This window comes from Mytilus californianus, unplaced genomic scaffold (assembly GCF_021869535.1).
Source record: "Mytilus californianus isolate M0D057914Y unplaced genomic scaffold, xbMytCali1.0.p SCAF_9, whole genome shotgun sequence".
Classification (NCBI taxonomy): Eukaryota; Metazoa; Mollusca; class Bivalvia; order Mytilida; family Mytilidae; genus Mytilus; species Mytilus californianus.
The window spans coordinates 39,152,775-39,169,753 of NW_026262745.1; the positions used below are offsets into that span (position 1 = coordinate 39,152,775).

At 31.8% G+C, this 16,979-nt stretch overlaps 1 protein-coding gene across 2 annotated transcripts; it reads right to left on the reverse strand.

Annotated features, from left to right (window-relative positions):
- Nucleotides 1-4,481: 4,481 nt before the first annotated feature.
- LOC127716382 (ragulator complex protein LAMTOR1-like) lies at nt 4,482-16,939 on the reverse strand. 2 transcript variants are annotated; one of them, XM_052222565.1, is made up of 7 exons: nt 16,783-16,939; nt 13,240-13,304; nt 12,244-12,354; nt 10,771-10,857; nt 10,077-10,151; nt 9,438-9,564; nt 4,482-8,588 (listed from the first exon to the last, which is right to left on the reverse strand). In XM_052222565.1, the coding sequence occupies exons 1-7, from the start codon at nt 16,822-16,824 to the stop codon at nt 8,496-8,498; spliced, it is 600 nt and encodes a 199-aa protein (XP_052078525.1). In that variant the 5' UTR covers nt 16,825-16,939; the 3' UTR covers nt 4,482-8,495. The 2 variants fall into 2 exon arrangements, with proteins under 2 accessions (XP_052078525.1, XP_052078526.1); XM_052222566.1 differs by lacking the exon at nt 12,244-12,354 and having other exon boundaries at nt 16,783-16,935.
- Nucleotides 16,940-16,979: the final 40 nt, after the last annotated feature.

The window sequence follows — 16,979 nt, forward strand, 5'->3', positions numbered from 1 at the left end:
CTTTTTATCTTTTATGAATTCTGCAAATTATGAAACAAGAGTGCACACGCTGAAATGTTTCGCCTGCTTTTCTTACCATTGATTTTATGTTGATACATGTAGTCTTAAATATATAGAGAATATTATATGGCACTTTCAATATCACACCCGTATCAATCCGAGACACCAATATAATCATGAGAGCTCTGCTCGAAGGATTATATTGGTTGAGGGTTTATACGGTGTGTGATATTGAAAAAGCCATATCATATACACTTTATTATATACTTTAAACAACTCATAGACAGTACAAATTCTTCGGTATAAATTTCAAAGTTTGCTACATGAGGGGCCTGATGGGTTATTTTCGTTCTTCGTGATCGGCGCATTTTCGCTATCGTGATCCGTTTTTCTACAGATTTATACTCTTTTTATATTTTCGTGATCCGTGATCATGGAAATTTATTTTCTGTGAATCGTGATTGACAAAAAATCAACTCGTGAATCGTAATGAGACCCCCCCCCCATCAGGCCCCTCCTACATCACCACCGTCAACATCGTCAATCTTTGAAAAATTAGCGCTTTGACGTAATGACATATAAGGGGTTTGATAAAGCCTTTGCAACCGTGCTGATATCGATATCATCACGGGTGGCTGATGCAGCACGCTTGCCAATGATTGTATTACACATACAATGTATCTGTATTTACTACTAAGTATATAATAAAAAGTTTTACTACATGTATCACATAACATTAACATGATTCAAGAAAATGAGGCCAAGGTCAGATAAACCAAGCCAGAAATACATGTACACCTTACAATCATTCCATTCACCCAATATAGTTGACCTATTGCTTATAGTATACAAGAAACAGACCAAACCATGAAAACTGTATATTGACCAATGAATCATGAAAATGAGGTCAAGGTCAGATGAACCCTGCCAGACAGACATGTACACCTTACAATCATTCCATGCATCAAATATAGTTGACCTATTGGATATATAGTATCTTAAGAACAATCTTAACCAGGAAAACTTAACATTGACCAATGAACCATGAAAATGTGTTCATGGTTAGACGATATCTACCAGACAGATATATACACCTTATAATTATTCCATATACCAAAAATAGTTGACCTATTGCTTATAGTTTAAGAAAAATAGACCAGTACACTAAAATTCAACATTGAACAATGAACTGTAAAAATGAGGTCAAGGTCAAATAAAACCTGCCGGACTGACATGTACATCGTAAAATATTCCATACGCCAAATAAAGTTGACCTATTGCATACGGTATTAGAAAAACCGACCAAAACACAATAAATTGCTTCGCCGAGCGCAGCTGGATACGACCACAGAGGTCGAACCCTGAACAGTTGGGGGAAAATGGACACATCATTTGCACTTGATTACTGTCTGAATTTGGATTGTAATTAAATTGACACATAATAGGTTTCTGACACAGAATAACTGTAGTCAAAGAACTTAGAATTGGTTATATGATTTGAATTTATATTCAATGTTTTGCTTTTGTGCAATACACTTTGCTGTTGCGAATTGACCCCCCCCCCCCTCCCCCCAAAATAAAAAAAAAATTACCCCCCTTTTTTTTTTTTGCTTTTGTGCAAAACACTATGCTGTTGCGTATTGACCCCCACCCACTTTTTTTTGCAAAAAAAATAATATTTGAAGAATTTTTCTTTTTAATTTCTGAAATCTGAAATGAGAAAAAATTGACCCCCACAATTTCTTTTTACATTCCTAAACGGTTTGAGCCATAACCCCCTAAAGCAAATCCTAAACCATCCCTTTGTGGTATGGAAACTTGTGGTATAATTTCAGAGAGATCCAAACACCGTTCCACAAGTTATTGTCTGGAAACTAGAAAAATGCTTATTTGGGCCCCTTTTTGGCCCCTAATTCCTAAACTGATAGGACCATAACCCCCAAAATCAATCCCAACCTTCCTTTTGTGGTTATAAACCTTGTGTTTAAATTTCATAGATTTCTATTTAATTATACTTAAGTTATTGTCCGGAAACCAACTGTCTTTGGACGACGACGACGTGATACCAATATACGACCCCAAAATTTGTTTGCGGTCGTATAAAAACTTAACTTTAACCACCGAACCATGAAAATAAGGTCACGGTCAGATGACACCTGCCAGTTGGACATGTACACCTTACAATCATCCCATACACCAAATATAGTAGACATATTGTTTATAGTATCTGAGATATGGACTTGACCATGGAAACTTAACCTTGTTTACCGGTCCATGAAATGAGGTCAAGGTCAAGTGAAAACTGCATGAAAGGACCTTGCAAGGTACGCACATACCAAATATATTCTAATTTTACCAGTATGAAATTTTAATAACTTCACTGACATGACAGTTTTTGGTCATTTTTAGTCCTTCCTAATTCTGAAGTAATTGGTTTGATCTGGATTGGAATTAAACTCATGAATTGCCACTGGTCAAGAATGCTAAGGCAGTTGCATATTAAATACCTGAATTAATGTAAACAATCTTTCTACAATCAGCCTTATGTAGAAGAAACGTGCGTCTGGTGAACAAAATTATAAGCTTGGTATCTTTGATGATTTCAACAAGATAGAAAATAAAGATGTGAGGTATATAACAATGAGACAGCAAACAAACAACATACAAATGTAAAAACAAAAGCACTAAAGGTCAACACATGATCTTCAATAATATCAACATTAATGGTACCACTTTTACACTTCCAGATGCACATTTCAACAATAAGTGTCTCTTCAGTAATGCTTGAGTCCAAATTATTGGAATAAGGGTGACTGTGCAATGTCAAGCTCTAATTGGTCCATAGTCCTAACAATGACAAAATAAATTTAACATGAGACTATTTAAGATCTGACATCAACATAAAAATGTCCAAATGTTCAAATAAAAGCCGAATTCATGTAAATCTTACAGTATGTGCATATACCACGAAAATTGAAATTATGTTAAAAGCTATATATATTTCTAACTAGAGGCTCTAAAGAGCCTGTGTCGCTCACCTTGGTCTATGTGCATATTAAACAAAGGACACAGATGGATTCATGACAAAATTGTGTTTTGGTGATGGTGATGTGTTTGTAGATCTTACTTTACTGAACATTCTTGCTCCTTACTATTATCTCTATCTATAATGAACTTGGCCCGGTAGTTACAGTGGAAAATACTTTGTAAAAATTTACAAAATTTATGAAAATTGTAAAAAATTGACTATAAAGGGCAATAACTCCTTAAGGGGTCAATTGACAATTTTGGTCATGTTGCCTTATTTGTAGATCTAACTTTGCTGTACATTATTGCTGTTAACAGTTTATCTCTATCTATAACAATATTCAAGATAATAACCAAAAGCTGCAAAATTTTCTTAAAATTACCAATTCAGGGGCAGCAACCCAACAACTGGTTGCCTGATTGGTCTGAAAATTTCAGGGCAGATAGATCTTGACCTAATGAACAATTTTATCCTCATCAGATTTGCTCTAAATGCTTTGGTTTCAGAGATATGAGCCAAAAACTGCATTTTACCCTATGTACTATTTTTTAGCCATGTCGGCCATCTTGGTTCGCGGGCGGGGTCATCGGACACATTTTTTAAACTAGATACCCTAATGATGATTGTGGACAAGTTTGGTTAAATTTGTCTTAGTAGTTTCAGAGTAGAAGATTTTTGTAAAAGATTACAAAAATTTACGAAAAATGGTTAAAAATTGACTATAAAGGGCAATAACTCCTTAAGGGGTCAAATGACCATTTTGGTCAAGTTGACTTATTTGTAGATCTTACTTTGCTGAACATTATTGCTGTTTACAGTTTATCTCTATCTATAATAATGTTTAAGATAATAACCAAAAACGGCAAAATTTCCTTAAAATTACCAATTCAGGGGCAGCAACCCAACAACGGGTTGTCTGATTCTTCTGAAAATTTCAGGGCAGATAGATCTTGACCTGATAAACAATTTTACCCCATGTCAGATTTGCTCTAAATGCTTTGGTTTCAGAGATATAAGCCAAAATCTACATTTTACCCCTATGTTCTATTTTTAGCCATGGCGGCCATCTTGGTTGGTTGGCCGGGTCATCGGACACATTTTTTAAACTAGATACCCCAATGATGATTGTGGCCAAGTTTGGTCAAATTTGGCCCAGTAGTTTCAGAGCAGAAGATTTTTGTAAAAGTTTACGGACGACGGACGACGGACGCAGGACGACGGACGCCAAGTGATGAGAAAAGCTCACTTGACCTTTCAGGTCAGGTGAGCTAATAAAAGGGATATTTGGGGGAATCTGGTGAAAGATATCGAATTAAACAGCATCAAAGTGACATGGCTAAAATATTTTTTGTTTTCTTATTTCTAGCAATGTGTGTGTCTGTATGTGTATCTGTTTGTGTTTAAGTGAGTTATCAACATTTATTGAATATAATTAAGAGAGAAAATTACAACATTTGATAAAAAGTCTTTATTCATAATAATGTTTGTGAAAATGTCCATCTTCCAACATATATTTTAAGCACAGATTATGATGCAGACATAAAAAATAGAACAATTAATCACACAAAATATTGCACATGTAAATGGCAACATCCTGGTAATAGCTTCAATGTACTTCTAAATTATTATTTTACATCTTTATTTTATCCTCAAATAAGTTACAATCAAAAAGATGGCTTCACAATTCTTATATCCAAGTGATGGAATGTTCAGAATAAATAAATATTTGCGTGAAACTTATTCTTACATTAAGTTATAACAGCTTTGAACGGAAAAGATGCCAGAACAATACCAGTCGATTGACCTGATTCTTGCTGTTTGCAACCAAGAATTCAGCCAACTTACCCTAGATTGTTTTTTCAAATATACGTATAGATGATTTCAGCAAATGACCCATAATTCCTCTACAATTTTCATGTCTGATATAAAATTACTTTGAAAGTTTAGATTTTTGCCATGTAGAGGAAATATAATTATTGTTTGACCTTGATTGACTCTTTATAACAAGACATTGCATATGATTTCATATATAATAATTGTTTGATATTTAGTTATTAGAAGTGGCAAATATAATTCTTCTGAGAACTAACTGGCTTACAAAAATAAATAATGGACAAATCAAAAACAAACAAAAAATGTGTTTAACAATCTTTATCTCTATTTGTTGTAGCCTTATTTTGTAATTAATAAATTGTGCTACAACAAGAAAAGAAAGAATATAAGGAAAATTATTGGGAAAGTCGATTAGTCTTGTGCATGGTGGTTTATACTCAACTATTTTTCTTACTGTTGCAAAATATTAGAATACAATCAATGAGCAATAAATCTTATAGGAAACAGATGGGAACCCTTAATTAAATTGATAGCTATTAATTTGAATTACAAGTGCCTTCCAATACATTCTTTCAGCTTTTGAGAAAAGGTAATATAATACATTTTCACTACTGACTTACTGGTAAGTGGGAAATTTTCACGATTCAGACAAAATCACAAAAAAATATGCTCTCACATAAATTTCAAGAATCAAAGATAACAAAAAAATGCACAGCTAAACTAAAACCTTGTAAATCTGTGAGGCCTTTGAAATCAGGAAATTTAAAATTAACGAAATTAACCCATTTAATGTACCTCAATGATAAACACAGTATCAATCAACATTCATATAATATAACATTAGGTCAAATACACAAACAATCAAAATACAGATCCCGTGTCAAAATTTTGCTTACAAGGATCTGAAAACACTCAGTTCTACTTTCTGTTCTTGTAAATATTACAATAGCCAATGAAATTTCAGCCTTCCAATTTTTGAAGTCATGTATCATTATGACAAAACTAGAGGACCCCAAAGGGTCTTTAAAAAAGAAATGAGAACAAGTCGTTGTCAGATCCTTGTCAGCCAACAATGAACGTAGAATCTGTATATCTATCATAAGGATTTACAATAAATAATAAAATATAATTAATTGCACCTACAAGCAGCACTTACCTATATGCACCAAGTATCTAAAGCTCTTCTTCATAAAGTGAACATGCACATGTATGGTCAAAATAGTTATCTAACAACTACATTTTGGTTAATATTACAGCTATCATTCCTCATGCAGTAGGGTATGACAATATGATCTGATAAACATCTTATATAGTACCAACATCATTTACTTACATTTGAATATATGAGGCATAAGCTAATTAAAGAAAAAAAATATATTCTGCAAATAACCTTTTAACATACACCTGTAAATGTTTAGAATTATATATTTGAAACAAATTACCTTTAACAACACATTGTTTTCAAATGAAAACATCATTGAGACAGTAACCAAACAACTAATAGCAACCAAAAATGTTTACAAATGATGACAAAAAGAGTAGCCTGCAATCTTACAGCCACATACCTAAGGTTATGGATACAAGATTTTTAAAGATAGCATTGATAGTACATCATGTGATTAAAAGTTAATTGTGGTTGACCTTTTACCTCTTAGACAAAGGGTGAAATTGAAGGTGCTACTATTATTTGTGTTTGACAGGTGTCATTTAGACTTGATTTTATGTGAATCTAACAAAAAAATGAAAATAAAACCTCAAAAACAGGTTTGGTCCTAGAAATCACGAAATTAAACTCTGCGAAAACCAAACCACTTTACAGTATACTAACAATCTATTTTCAACTTCTTTGTAAGATATAGCATTGACATTAAATACTGTGGGTTCATATATATTCTTGAGGAACCAATTTTCCTGGATTTTGTGGATATAGGTGAACTGCAAATTTAAATGTTCAACAAAGTACAAATTTTCTCTTAGGCAGGTATGCAGGTTTTGCTAAAACCATGAATTGAATGTCCACAAACATACATTTCTTCTCAATCCACAAACATCCATGAAAATATATGAATCCACAGTTAAGTAATTTTCATGGATATTTGTTATGCATTACTGAATATATTTTATCATCATGAACAAAAGACGTTGTGGGCCAGGAATATATGTAATTGAAACAGCAACACAACGACACAAATAACCAAATGACATCTAGATTTCAAAAATTAGTCTTCAATAAGTCTATACTTTATTCCAACACATGGTTTTTATTGGAATAAAAAGATAAATAATAGAAGTTACATTAAAAACATATATTGATACTTAACTTATCATTCTCTTCAAAAGCATCATACTTTTTTCACGCTACCAAAATGTGTAAATTATGAAGAAAATTAAAGTATCATTTATCAAGTTAATAAATAAATCTGAATGAGCACCTGTATTTTAATACCTCACATTTTTTTCTTAAAAATATCTTACATTCTATATAATAACAACAGATTTTTTTAAACAAACATATCACACTTGAAAAATAAATGTCACTCAAAAATCACTCATTACATGCATGATTCTCTTTTGTAAATTTCCAGTGATTGAGTATATCACTCTCACAGAAAACCCTGTGTCCAGCTTTTGATGTAAACCTATTTTGTTGTGTTGTTGTGTTGCTGTCTCAATGGTATGTATCAAACATCTCCTTAACAAATTCATTTTAATGACATGCAGTAACTAAAAGGCAAGTTGTATGGATAAGCAATTTCTCATCTAAAAGAACCTTTACGCTGTAGACATTTCAATACATGTATCACAAAACGAAAATACGTAAAAGTTCTAAATCAAGGCAAGAGCCTTTACAAGAAATATGAATATGTGACAGTAAAACTCATGACTGATGTACACAAATATACGTACTCATCCTGCTCTAATGGAGCTAGTAAACATTTATTTGCAATCATAAAATCTTGCAATGATGCTATCAAATATTGAAAGAAAAGATATTTTAAAACATCTGAGCAAGATTTGGTTTACATCCTGCCTTGATGATGCTCACCATGCATGAACATTTCTAAATGTACCAATTAAGGATCTCATACCATTTCATGTAGTCCAAGCAGAATCAATCTTAAACAAATATAATGCTAGATTAAGATAGCAAAATAAACTTTTATGTGTTCTATTGATAATTTCTAAGCATGTCCAATTGGACTTCGGCAGAAAAATTGATGAATTTACCATGAAAGTTCATATTTGGAACACAAAATACTTATAGGTCCTAAGGTATATGTTATTTTTGTTAATAGATTTTTTGTTTGTTTTTCTATTTTACAAATTTGTGAATTAAAATTGTACCCTGATTTCATTTACAATAAATAAATTAATCCTTATTACATTAATTAAATGCTTATAAACAATAGTGACTGTGGAACAAAATAAACATTTTCGATCATTAGATTTTCACTCAATGAACATGATGAACTCTGACCTTCAATCATACAAACATACCAAAATTCTTCTCTTCAATTGGAAATATATCCCACATTTTATACACTCTCTCATACATTTATATACATAAATACATATATGTACATATGTGCAGTAATGAATATTTAACAATAAATCCTAATATAACAAATAACTATCATGGAACACCGAACGGTACGACTAAATTCTCTTTATGCTGAACTTTAATCTCTTTTATACATCTAGCTGCTTTCTCAGTAGCATTAGTTATCTATAAATATAAAGAATTTTATTGGTTTAGATGCTTTCAGCTGATAATTCTTTAGGCTGGGTGAATAATAACTTGTTGGTCTATCAATACTCATACTGATCTCTACAAAAGACTAATTTAATTTACTAATTGTATAATTTCATTCTGATATGATTTATCTTAATCAACTTTGTATCAACACATGTTATATTGTATTTAAACCCTGATAGTTTTGGATACATGGTTTTTAAATCCAGCTACAGTAAAAACCTGCTATAAAGGTTGTTAAGCAAAATTTTGTCATGTCAGGTGATCCTCTTTTTGTCCCACTGTAGTAATAACTAAGCATTTAGAACTTCTACTCAACATGCTCAAAGGTCACTTCTCTTATAATGTTAGTTCTTTCATCTGAGGGAACTTTATATATAGATTTGACTGTACTTTTGACTATTGTTTTTACAACTTCAATGAACTTTACAAAGACTGGTAATAACTGAAGGATACGTATATTGATATCTTGTTGATGAATACTCTACATCTCCTTTTGAACAGGTATAAATGAATGACCATTTGATTGTTTATAACTTAAAAAAATATGATATTCTATTTCTATTTCTATTATATAACAGTATTTATTTTTTTGTATTTTTTTTGTGTTAATTGCTGCCCATCGTGCACTTAATACAGGAGACAGAGTGTAAATCTGAAACAGTTAATTAGAACACTGATATTTTTTCTGTATTCAACGGATTACAGATTTTCCCTAAAATTTTAATCCGACTGATTTTAGATTGGTCATTTGAATCATTCTAGTTTGTCTGACCAATTTCCAAGTCTACAATATTCACTGGTTGCAGTATAATCACTTACCAACTGAATATCATGTAATGAAATAGGTTTACTGGCTAGCACGGACTGTGGAGCTGTTACACAATTAGGTAGATTTGGTTTCTGTCGTAACCGACTACTGCCGCCTACAACCATGTTAACTCGGTTGCTGAATAAGAAAAAAATGAAGTTATAAGATTTTTTGAGACTACATGTATCTGACCTTCCTACAACATTTGATCATAAATTGAGTTTAATAATAGCCCGTTTACATAAATACATACAAAGGAGATGTTTTCATACAATCTTTAACATCATCAAGAAAGCAAGAAAATTTGACGTCATAATTAAATTTCGACCAATCATTTGCCAAGAACAAATTTTCACCAGTGAGGAGAAATATTTTTCTCACACCAGTCAAGAAATGTGAAAATAGCACAAAAATTAGAGAACATGTTTTCCTATATAACCATAATAACTTGTTTAGATTGATTTATTGTTGCTTACTTGATGTCTGACATTTTATTAGCTTAGTACTATGAGTTACCTTAATGTTTATGTGAACAAATAACATTGTATAATTAAGGCATCAGTATCATATATCTGGAGAAAATCTACAATGTGGTACAGATTCCCTAAGTGCAATGATATTGTATCCAGATATGTGTTAATTTAAATTACCTATACTGTCTAGTTCTCTCTTGATATTCTGTTTGTTCTACTAAGTTACTTTCATTTGTAACATCTATCACATCCCTGAAAAAGTAAAAATTCTTTGTACTGGTAAATAATTTCAGCTAAGCTGGTAAGTTCAATCTATAGCAATGAGGTATATTCAAAAAGCGATTGGTAAAAGGTTATTTTCGTGCAACCTGTTTTCAATTTTTATTTCAAGTGTTTTCATGCTTAAAACACATTATTCGCCATGCTTTGTGCAAGTTGGAAAAAAAGCAACTTGTAATCAGTTTTTTTTTATGCCATAGTGTAAATATTACTTCATGCACATCATCAGGCTATTTAGCAGGATTTTATCTTACAAGAAACTATTACCACATATTGCATATTGAAGTTAGAAAGTTATATTTTCTCCCCTTAAAAATCAGAACTGGGATTATATTCCTTTGTGCACATCCTTAGGTAGCGTTCTAATTTAAAGCTGTTTTAAGTTTCATCAATGTCGGTCTGGCTGTTTAGAAGACTTTGCACTTTCAATGCACATGGATAGACAGATGGACTGAGAGGACAGTTCTTATATATCCCAAAACTTTGTTTGCTGGGGGTATAAAAAAGTATTCCAAAATGTACATTTTGCACCTACCACCTTTTAAAATGTTTGTTTACACTTTGCAAAACACATCAGTAATATTGAACCAACCTTGCCGTTTTCTGTAATATTCTTTCTAACGCTGACTGTTCATCTCCTTTTGGATGACTTATTATTGCTGGCTCACTGCTTGGACCACTGTCATCATTAAAATAAAATTGACAATGGACATTAAATCATTTTAGGAGATATAAATATTAAAATTCATTGTACAAATACTTGACAAAAGTATGCGTAAGTCATTGGTAAGTTAGGAGAATCAATCAGTTTTTCAATATGAAACTGGAACTTTGTATTTCATTTGTAGCAAAAATCTTTAAACTTATTTAAAAAGATTGAATATGCTTGCTTGCCTTTGTAGTCTTAAATTTGAGCAAAAGAAATCATCTACATTTATCCCTTATTGATATTTTTTGTAAATCTATATTTTTGTTTTCATTATTATCAGATGCTTATTGAAAGAAGAACTAAAAATACTGCAATAGAGGTTATTTATATATCATATTACTCAAGGACAAGAATAATACAGAACTGACAAAATGCTATGATTTTCATGATGTTCATCAACAGAGAAATATGACAAGAAATAGAATATTGGAGAAGCATTCACTTTGTAGACAGAAATGTATAATATTATGAAAATTTTGTAAAGTAAATACAAGCAAGGACAAGGATTCAAAAATCTTTCGGGAAGCTAAATATGTTTCAAAATAAAAGGCAGGGATTTTCCATAATTCTGTTAAATTCCAGGGAACAGGATATGAATGCACTGTACAAATACCTTTTTCACTATTATCCTGATTATTATTGTTATTGTTAAATATGAAAGCATACCCTGTAAGTTCTCCAAAAACATTTGTACAAGGTAAACACTAGATTTTCTTGAAATGTGTGAATGATCCTTAATTTGATTTTTATCTCTATTTTAATTGGGGGATGTTGAATTTACCTTGCACATTGTTGCAGATGTCATTACTGAGAATATTCCCAAATAATCTTATCAAGATTCAAACATACTGAAAATATGTTGTCTGATTGTCAAACTTAGCATCAAGTCAAATTTAAATTTAGAATTTAATTAAATAATTTATTGATATTTTCCAAAACCCAAATGACCCTTTAAATGTTTATGAAATCAAACCTGAGCAATCACGTTTAAAATTAAGAATTCACCGAAATTTTCCCCAAAACTAGTCATTGTTTAAATATAGTTTATGAAATCAAACCCGAGAAAACAGATTTTTAAATGAATCCCTATTAAGGTATTGTACACAAAAACTTCTCACAGTAGCTATATAGTCATGGTAGTTATTAATACATATTAAGGAGGCATTACTACATTCATGGTTCCATTCGTACATACATCTTTTAGACAAGCAATTAAGGTTTGCAAAAGCTATATTTCAAGTCGACTTTGAAGCCACAAAACTGTTCATAGATATTTCAAGGTAAAAGCCATTTTCAAACTTTAGCAATGTCAATTTAGAGCTTTTGAATGATTTGTCATGCAATACAAAACTTTACCTAGGTATTGTTTGTATTATAGGAGGTGGATTATAGGGCTGGGGAGGTTCTGTAAAGACTGGTTTTGGTTCTTCTGTTTTGATACCATAACAACACCAGCAACAACTAAAACTAACAATCACCAATAATCAGTCATTCCAACATGTCCAAAGGTCAATCTCACACAGTAAAATTTGGTTTTGGCAAGTATAAAGCAAATATAACTAGACCAAATGTCCTGTAGGCATATGAATTTCAAAATCAGATGTTAGAAGTACTGTAAAGTCACCTCATATCAGTAAGAGCTATTTCATTAAACTTAATGTGAGAGTGTACATGAAGGAAAGGGGGTTTTTTTTAAGATTAATTCCTTGATTTTCAACCAGCTTTTTTTTAAATTGGGTCTGGCTAGCAATTACTTTTTTCATTTTGTGCCATAATTTGAGGAAATGTTTATCAAAATAAAGGAAAATAGCCAAAAGAATTTTTTTTATAAAACGTTGCTCTAAAAAATCTGCCAGACAGAAATGGGAACATATGATATATCTTATTTTATCACTGTTACTTATATTTATTTATTCTGTAGCCATGTACACGTATTCAGGATCTTTCATCTAATTCAAAATGATTCAAATTTTGTTTTCAAAATGTACAAGATGTACGTTGGTCACAGGAATAGTTGCAACACATGATTAAATATTTTTTAGGTTTATATATTTTGCAGAAGGGTGCATGTCAAATATATATTTCTCTAACATACACATGAGGTATGATAGTGTTTGTTGACTTATAGATGTCGTATTTTTTTTTATTTTATTGTGTTGTAGGGTTACAGTCTCATTCATATTTACTTGAAACAGTTTGAATGTGTATCCACATAAGGAAAATGTTGCTTCTGACATGTCTGAGAATTATATGTTACATGTCAGATAAATCTTGTACATTCTAAAAAGTGTGCCTTTTAGAAATGATTTGTGGCAATGAAGGGCATTTCTTTTGAAAATGCATTTTACTTACACAGATCTTGGAGAATGATTTTGTACAGGGTTTATAAGTCTAGTTGTTTCATCTGGTTCATTAGTCTGAAAAAAAGTAAGTATGCACATTATTAACTGTACACGTCATGTATATATTCTAATATTTATAATGAAACATGATACTGTTAGTCTACAGTTTTCAGAGGAATAAAAACATTGCAAAATATTGATCACATTTAATGCTTTAAGAAACTAACAATGACTAAGGTTTCAACTCCCTCAGGCAAAGTTGACTATAGATGGATTTGGCTATTTTTATATGTCCTTTTTAGTCATATAGCTCTTCAACTGTTTCTGTTCTTATACATCCTTGGCTTTCAAATATTTGGCTTTGCGCTTTTTCTGATGAAGGTAAATCCAGAAAAGCGCTTCGGACGCATGAAATTTATAACAATTTGTTTGTTAGAGGCAGTTAATTTCGGATTTTTAAGTTAATAAGGGGCTTATAAACTTTTGCAGTGAACCTTCTGCAGCGGATTTTTTTCGAATCTACAAAATTTTTTTTTTTTTACGTATGATGGAGCAAGGCATTCTCTAAATACATATGGTTCCCCATACATACTCTTTGTATTATGATATTACATTAAATTTAATGAGAGGAACTTTACCAAGTAAATATAAAACGTTAAAGCAAATTATATTCACATGCAGAGAAAAAAGGACAATCTCTCATTAAGTATGCAACTGTAAAAAGGACAGAAATAGACAATAACAAATGTAAATTTATTATTATATATTGACTATTAAAAAAATTTACTTCTTATAGGCCTAATAATTTAACATCTGTAGATTTACAACTAGAAATAATGTGTAATATGGACCAATGGACATCAGATAACGGACCATAGCACTTCAGCGTGACTATCCCACTTCAGCGTGACCATCCCACTTCATTGTGACCATCACACTTCAGTGTCCCCATAGACATGATAGAACCACAGCATCTTACATATAAATGTAACACTCAGAAACGTGTCCATTCCCCAAACGTGTCCATATGACGTCACTGAACTCCAAAATATGTCTAGTTGTAAAAGGGCGCTAAAGCGTGTCATTTGTATAAATGCCCAAACGTGTCCAATCTCCCAAACATGTCCATATGAAGCCTAAATTTTTCCTTTCTCTGAAAGCTCAATCGTGTCCATATTATAAAAAGTAAAATCACAAAATTACCTAACTCCCAAAGATGTCCCCCGTTATTTGGTTATTGCTCTTTCATTGACGTATACTCCTTTCACCATTTCATTGCAAATTGAAATATAGTCCTTTAAGTCTTTATCAAACTAACAGTATAACCCGTGCCGAAGTGGGGCCTCCGTTCGGCTGTGCGGGATGTAAAAGTATGCAGCCATGTCATTTTATAATGTGGATATTAAATCAGATACCTTGTGTAGGGAGTATGCCCCCTCTCTGCACATTAAAATCCTTGTAACAACGCTTTCAGGATGCCTTCGGTGGTATGCTGCAAGGCAACATTTTTGTCCCTATCCATATACCCTTATTATCTAGTGGCAGTTAGAATTTCCCCAACTTTTATTTCAAACGGCCTCTACTATATAAGGGCAATGAAGGAGTGTCATACTGAAGTCCCGAAAAAATAAAGCGGTCTTTCCCCATTCCCAAAAATTATTATTTAATTCCGAGTCCCGATTAGTGCAAATTCCTATAATAACCGTAAAAATTTAGGCTGAATCCCAAATTCCCAGAATAATAATGGCACAATCCCAAAGTCCCGGAAATTATTCTTATAGAACCTACCTACATGACCTATAGTATTTGTTGTTAATATGATGTCGTCATGATAATGGCAATGCATGAAATATTTTCCACTGAACACAATGTCTCTTGTTTGTGTGTCTTTAAGCATGTTAAGCATTGTTAAGTGATTCTCAAAACCCAAAATTTATAAAAAAAAAAAAACATATACCAGTTAATAATTTCAAGAGCTTTTAAAGAAACAGAACTGTTGCAAAAAAATGGAAAACACTTCAGCAGGAAGCCAGCCATGCAATATCCTCATACATGATTAATATAGTAAGGCATTACCGCAGTTTATTAGCATGATTAGTACAAAATAATTTACTTCTTTCAACTGTGTTCCTTTATTAATTTCCGGTAATTGTGCCCAAAACACTTCAGGATTTATGTCTTTTGAATGCGGCTTTTATCTTATTTACGATCCAACCGAAACCCGACATCTTCAATCATGTCCCCTATCATGAAATTGTCGTAAACTTTATTGACGTCACTGAGAACATAATAGTGCTTAAAGTTTTGAGACGTACAGGCGTTTTAAAGTGGACACGTTTTGGCGAATAACAATTATAGGACACGTTTGGGGGTTATGAAATCGGACACGTTTGGGCGAACACCCAAAATATACCACAGAACTACACAAAATACAATAAAACTACTAAAATATACCACAGAACATTGAATTACTTTACAAAATGCAAAACTAATAATTCAGAATTATATTATTTTTATAATTCGGGCTACACAAATAACAGGACGATTGACCGGATGAGATATAAATTTCTTTAATGATCATAACTTTTTTTGTTATCAGGTTATTAGGTAGATTTTTTTTTTTTATATTTGGAGACCTTTGAAATACTAAACTATATTTCATAAAAATCTTTTAAAAACAATTTATTGTAAAAAAAAAGTTTTTCTATAAAAAAAAATGATTTTCTATAAAAAAAAAATGATTTTCTATAAAGAACTGATGTTTTGTTGTTTTTTTTTTGCATGTTTAGAACAATTTGACGATAGTCCATGAACACTATGCATTTTTTCAAAAATGCTTGCCTTTGGCATATCTATATTTTTCATTTTCAAAAGTTGACTTTTAGTGGATGTTGCATGAGACGTTTCCATAGATTTTACTCTTCACACTTGATACTTCATCTGTTGATACATGTATATATATACAACATAACCCTTTAGTCATGTTAGTGCACCTGAGATCCCCCCAGTTCGTGTTGCTCAGTCATTAGTTTTCTATGTTGTGTTTTGTTTACTGTTTTTTGTCTGTTTGTCTGATGGTTTTTTTCTTTTTTATAACTGGCATTGTCAGTTTATTTTCAACCTAATGTCCCTTTGGTATCTTTCGCCTATCTTTTAGTGCACTGTAAAATATGTTTAGATATGTTGAAAGCCATACTTAATGGCAACTTATAAATATACAAAATTGCTTAGTCTTTAAAAAAACCTGAAAGACTTCAGCTGCTTTTTTTGTTTGTTTTGAAAATGGGTGCAATTTGGGTACTGTTACCGATAAGGTTTATCAGTCTGTGTGCTTTCCAATACCTGCATTGCTATCACATGTTATATAAAGCCCAAAAGTTGACACTGTTCAAAAAGTTCTCAGACTTGCTAAATAGCATTGTATTCAGAGCGAAGATTTAGTTAAAGTAGGGTCTGTATAAACAAAACGGATAAAGAGGGGGAGGTGTCTCAAAGTTAGGAAATTGGTAAGAAATGCTTCTGTTTGATTGTGAACAAATAAGGGAATTTTCACCAGTGTGTCTTTATCATCTTCACTGCTAAAGCAGCATCCCATATTTAATGGGTTTGTTACTTTCTCGAAACTCTATACAGATCTATCGCTTTTTCGGTTTTATTTTGTAGGTGTCCTTAACCTTAGAAACTCACATGACTGTAGGAGGAAATTCTGAAAACGTTTGTTATTGATTGGTTAATATTTGACAATATTTA

What these genes read in the sequence shown, in the direction of transcription:
- LOC127716382 (XM_052222565.1), bottom strand. Translation starts at nt 16,824, where the DNA reads ATGGGATGCTGCTTTAGCAGTGAAGATGATAAAGACACACTG. An exon ending in ATAATACAAACAATACCTAG is followed by an intron (nt 10,858 to 12,243) that starts GTAAAGTTTTGT and finishes TAATGATGACAG; the next exon opens with TGGTCCAAGCAGTGAGCCAG. An exon ending in CATTACATGATATTCAGTTG is followed by an intron (nt 8,589 to 9,437) that starts GTAAGTGATTAT and finishes TTATATTTATAG; the next exon opens with ATAACTAATGCTACTGAGAA.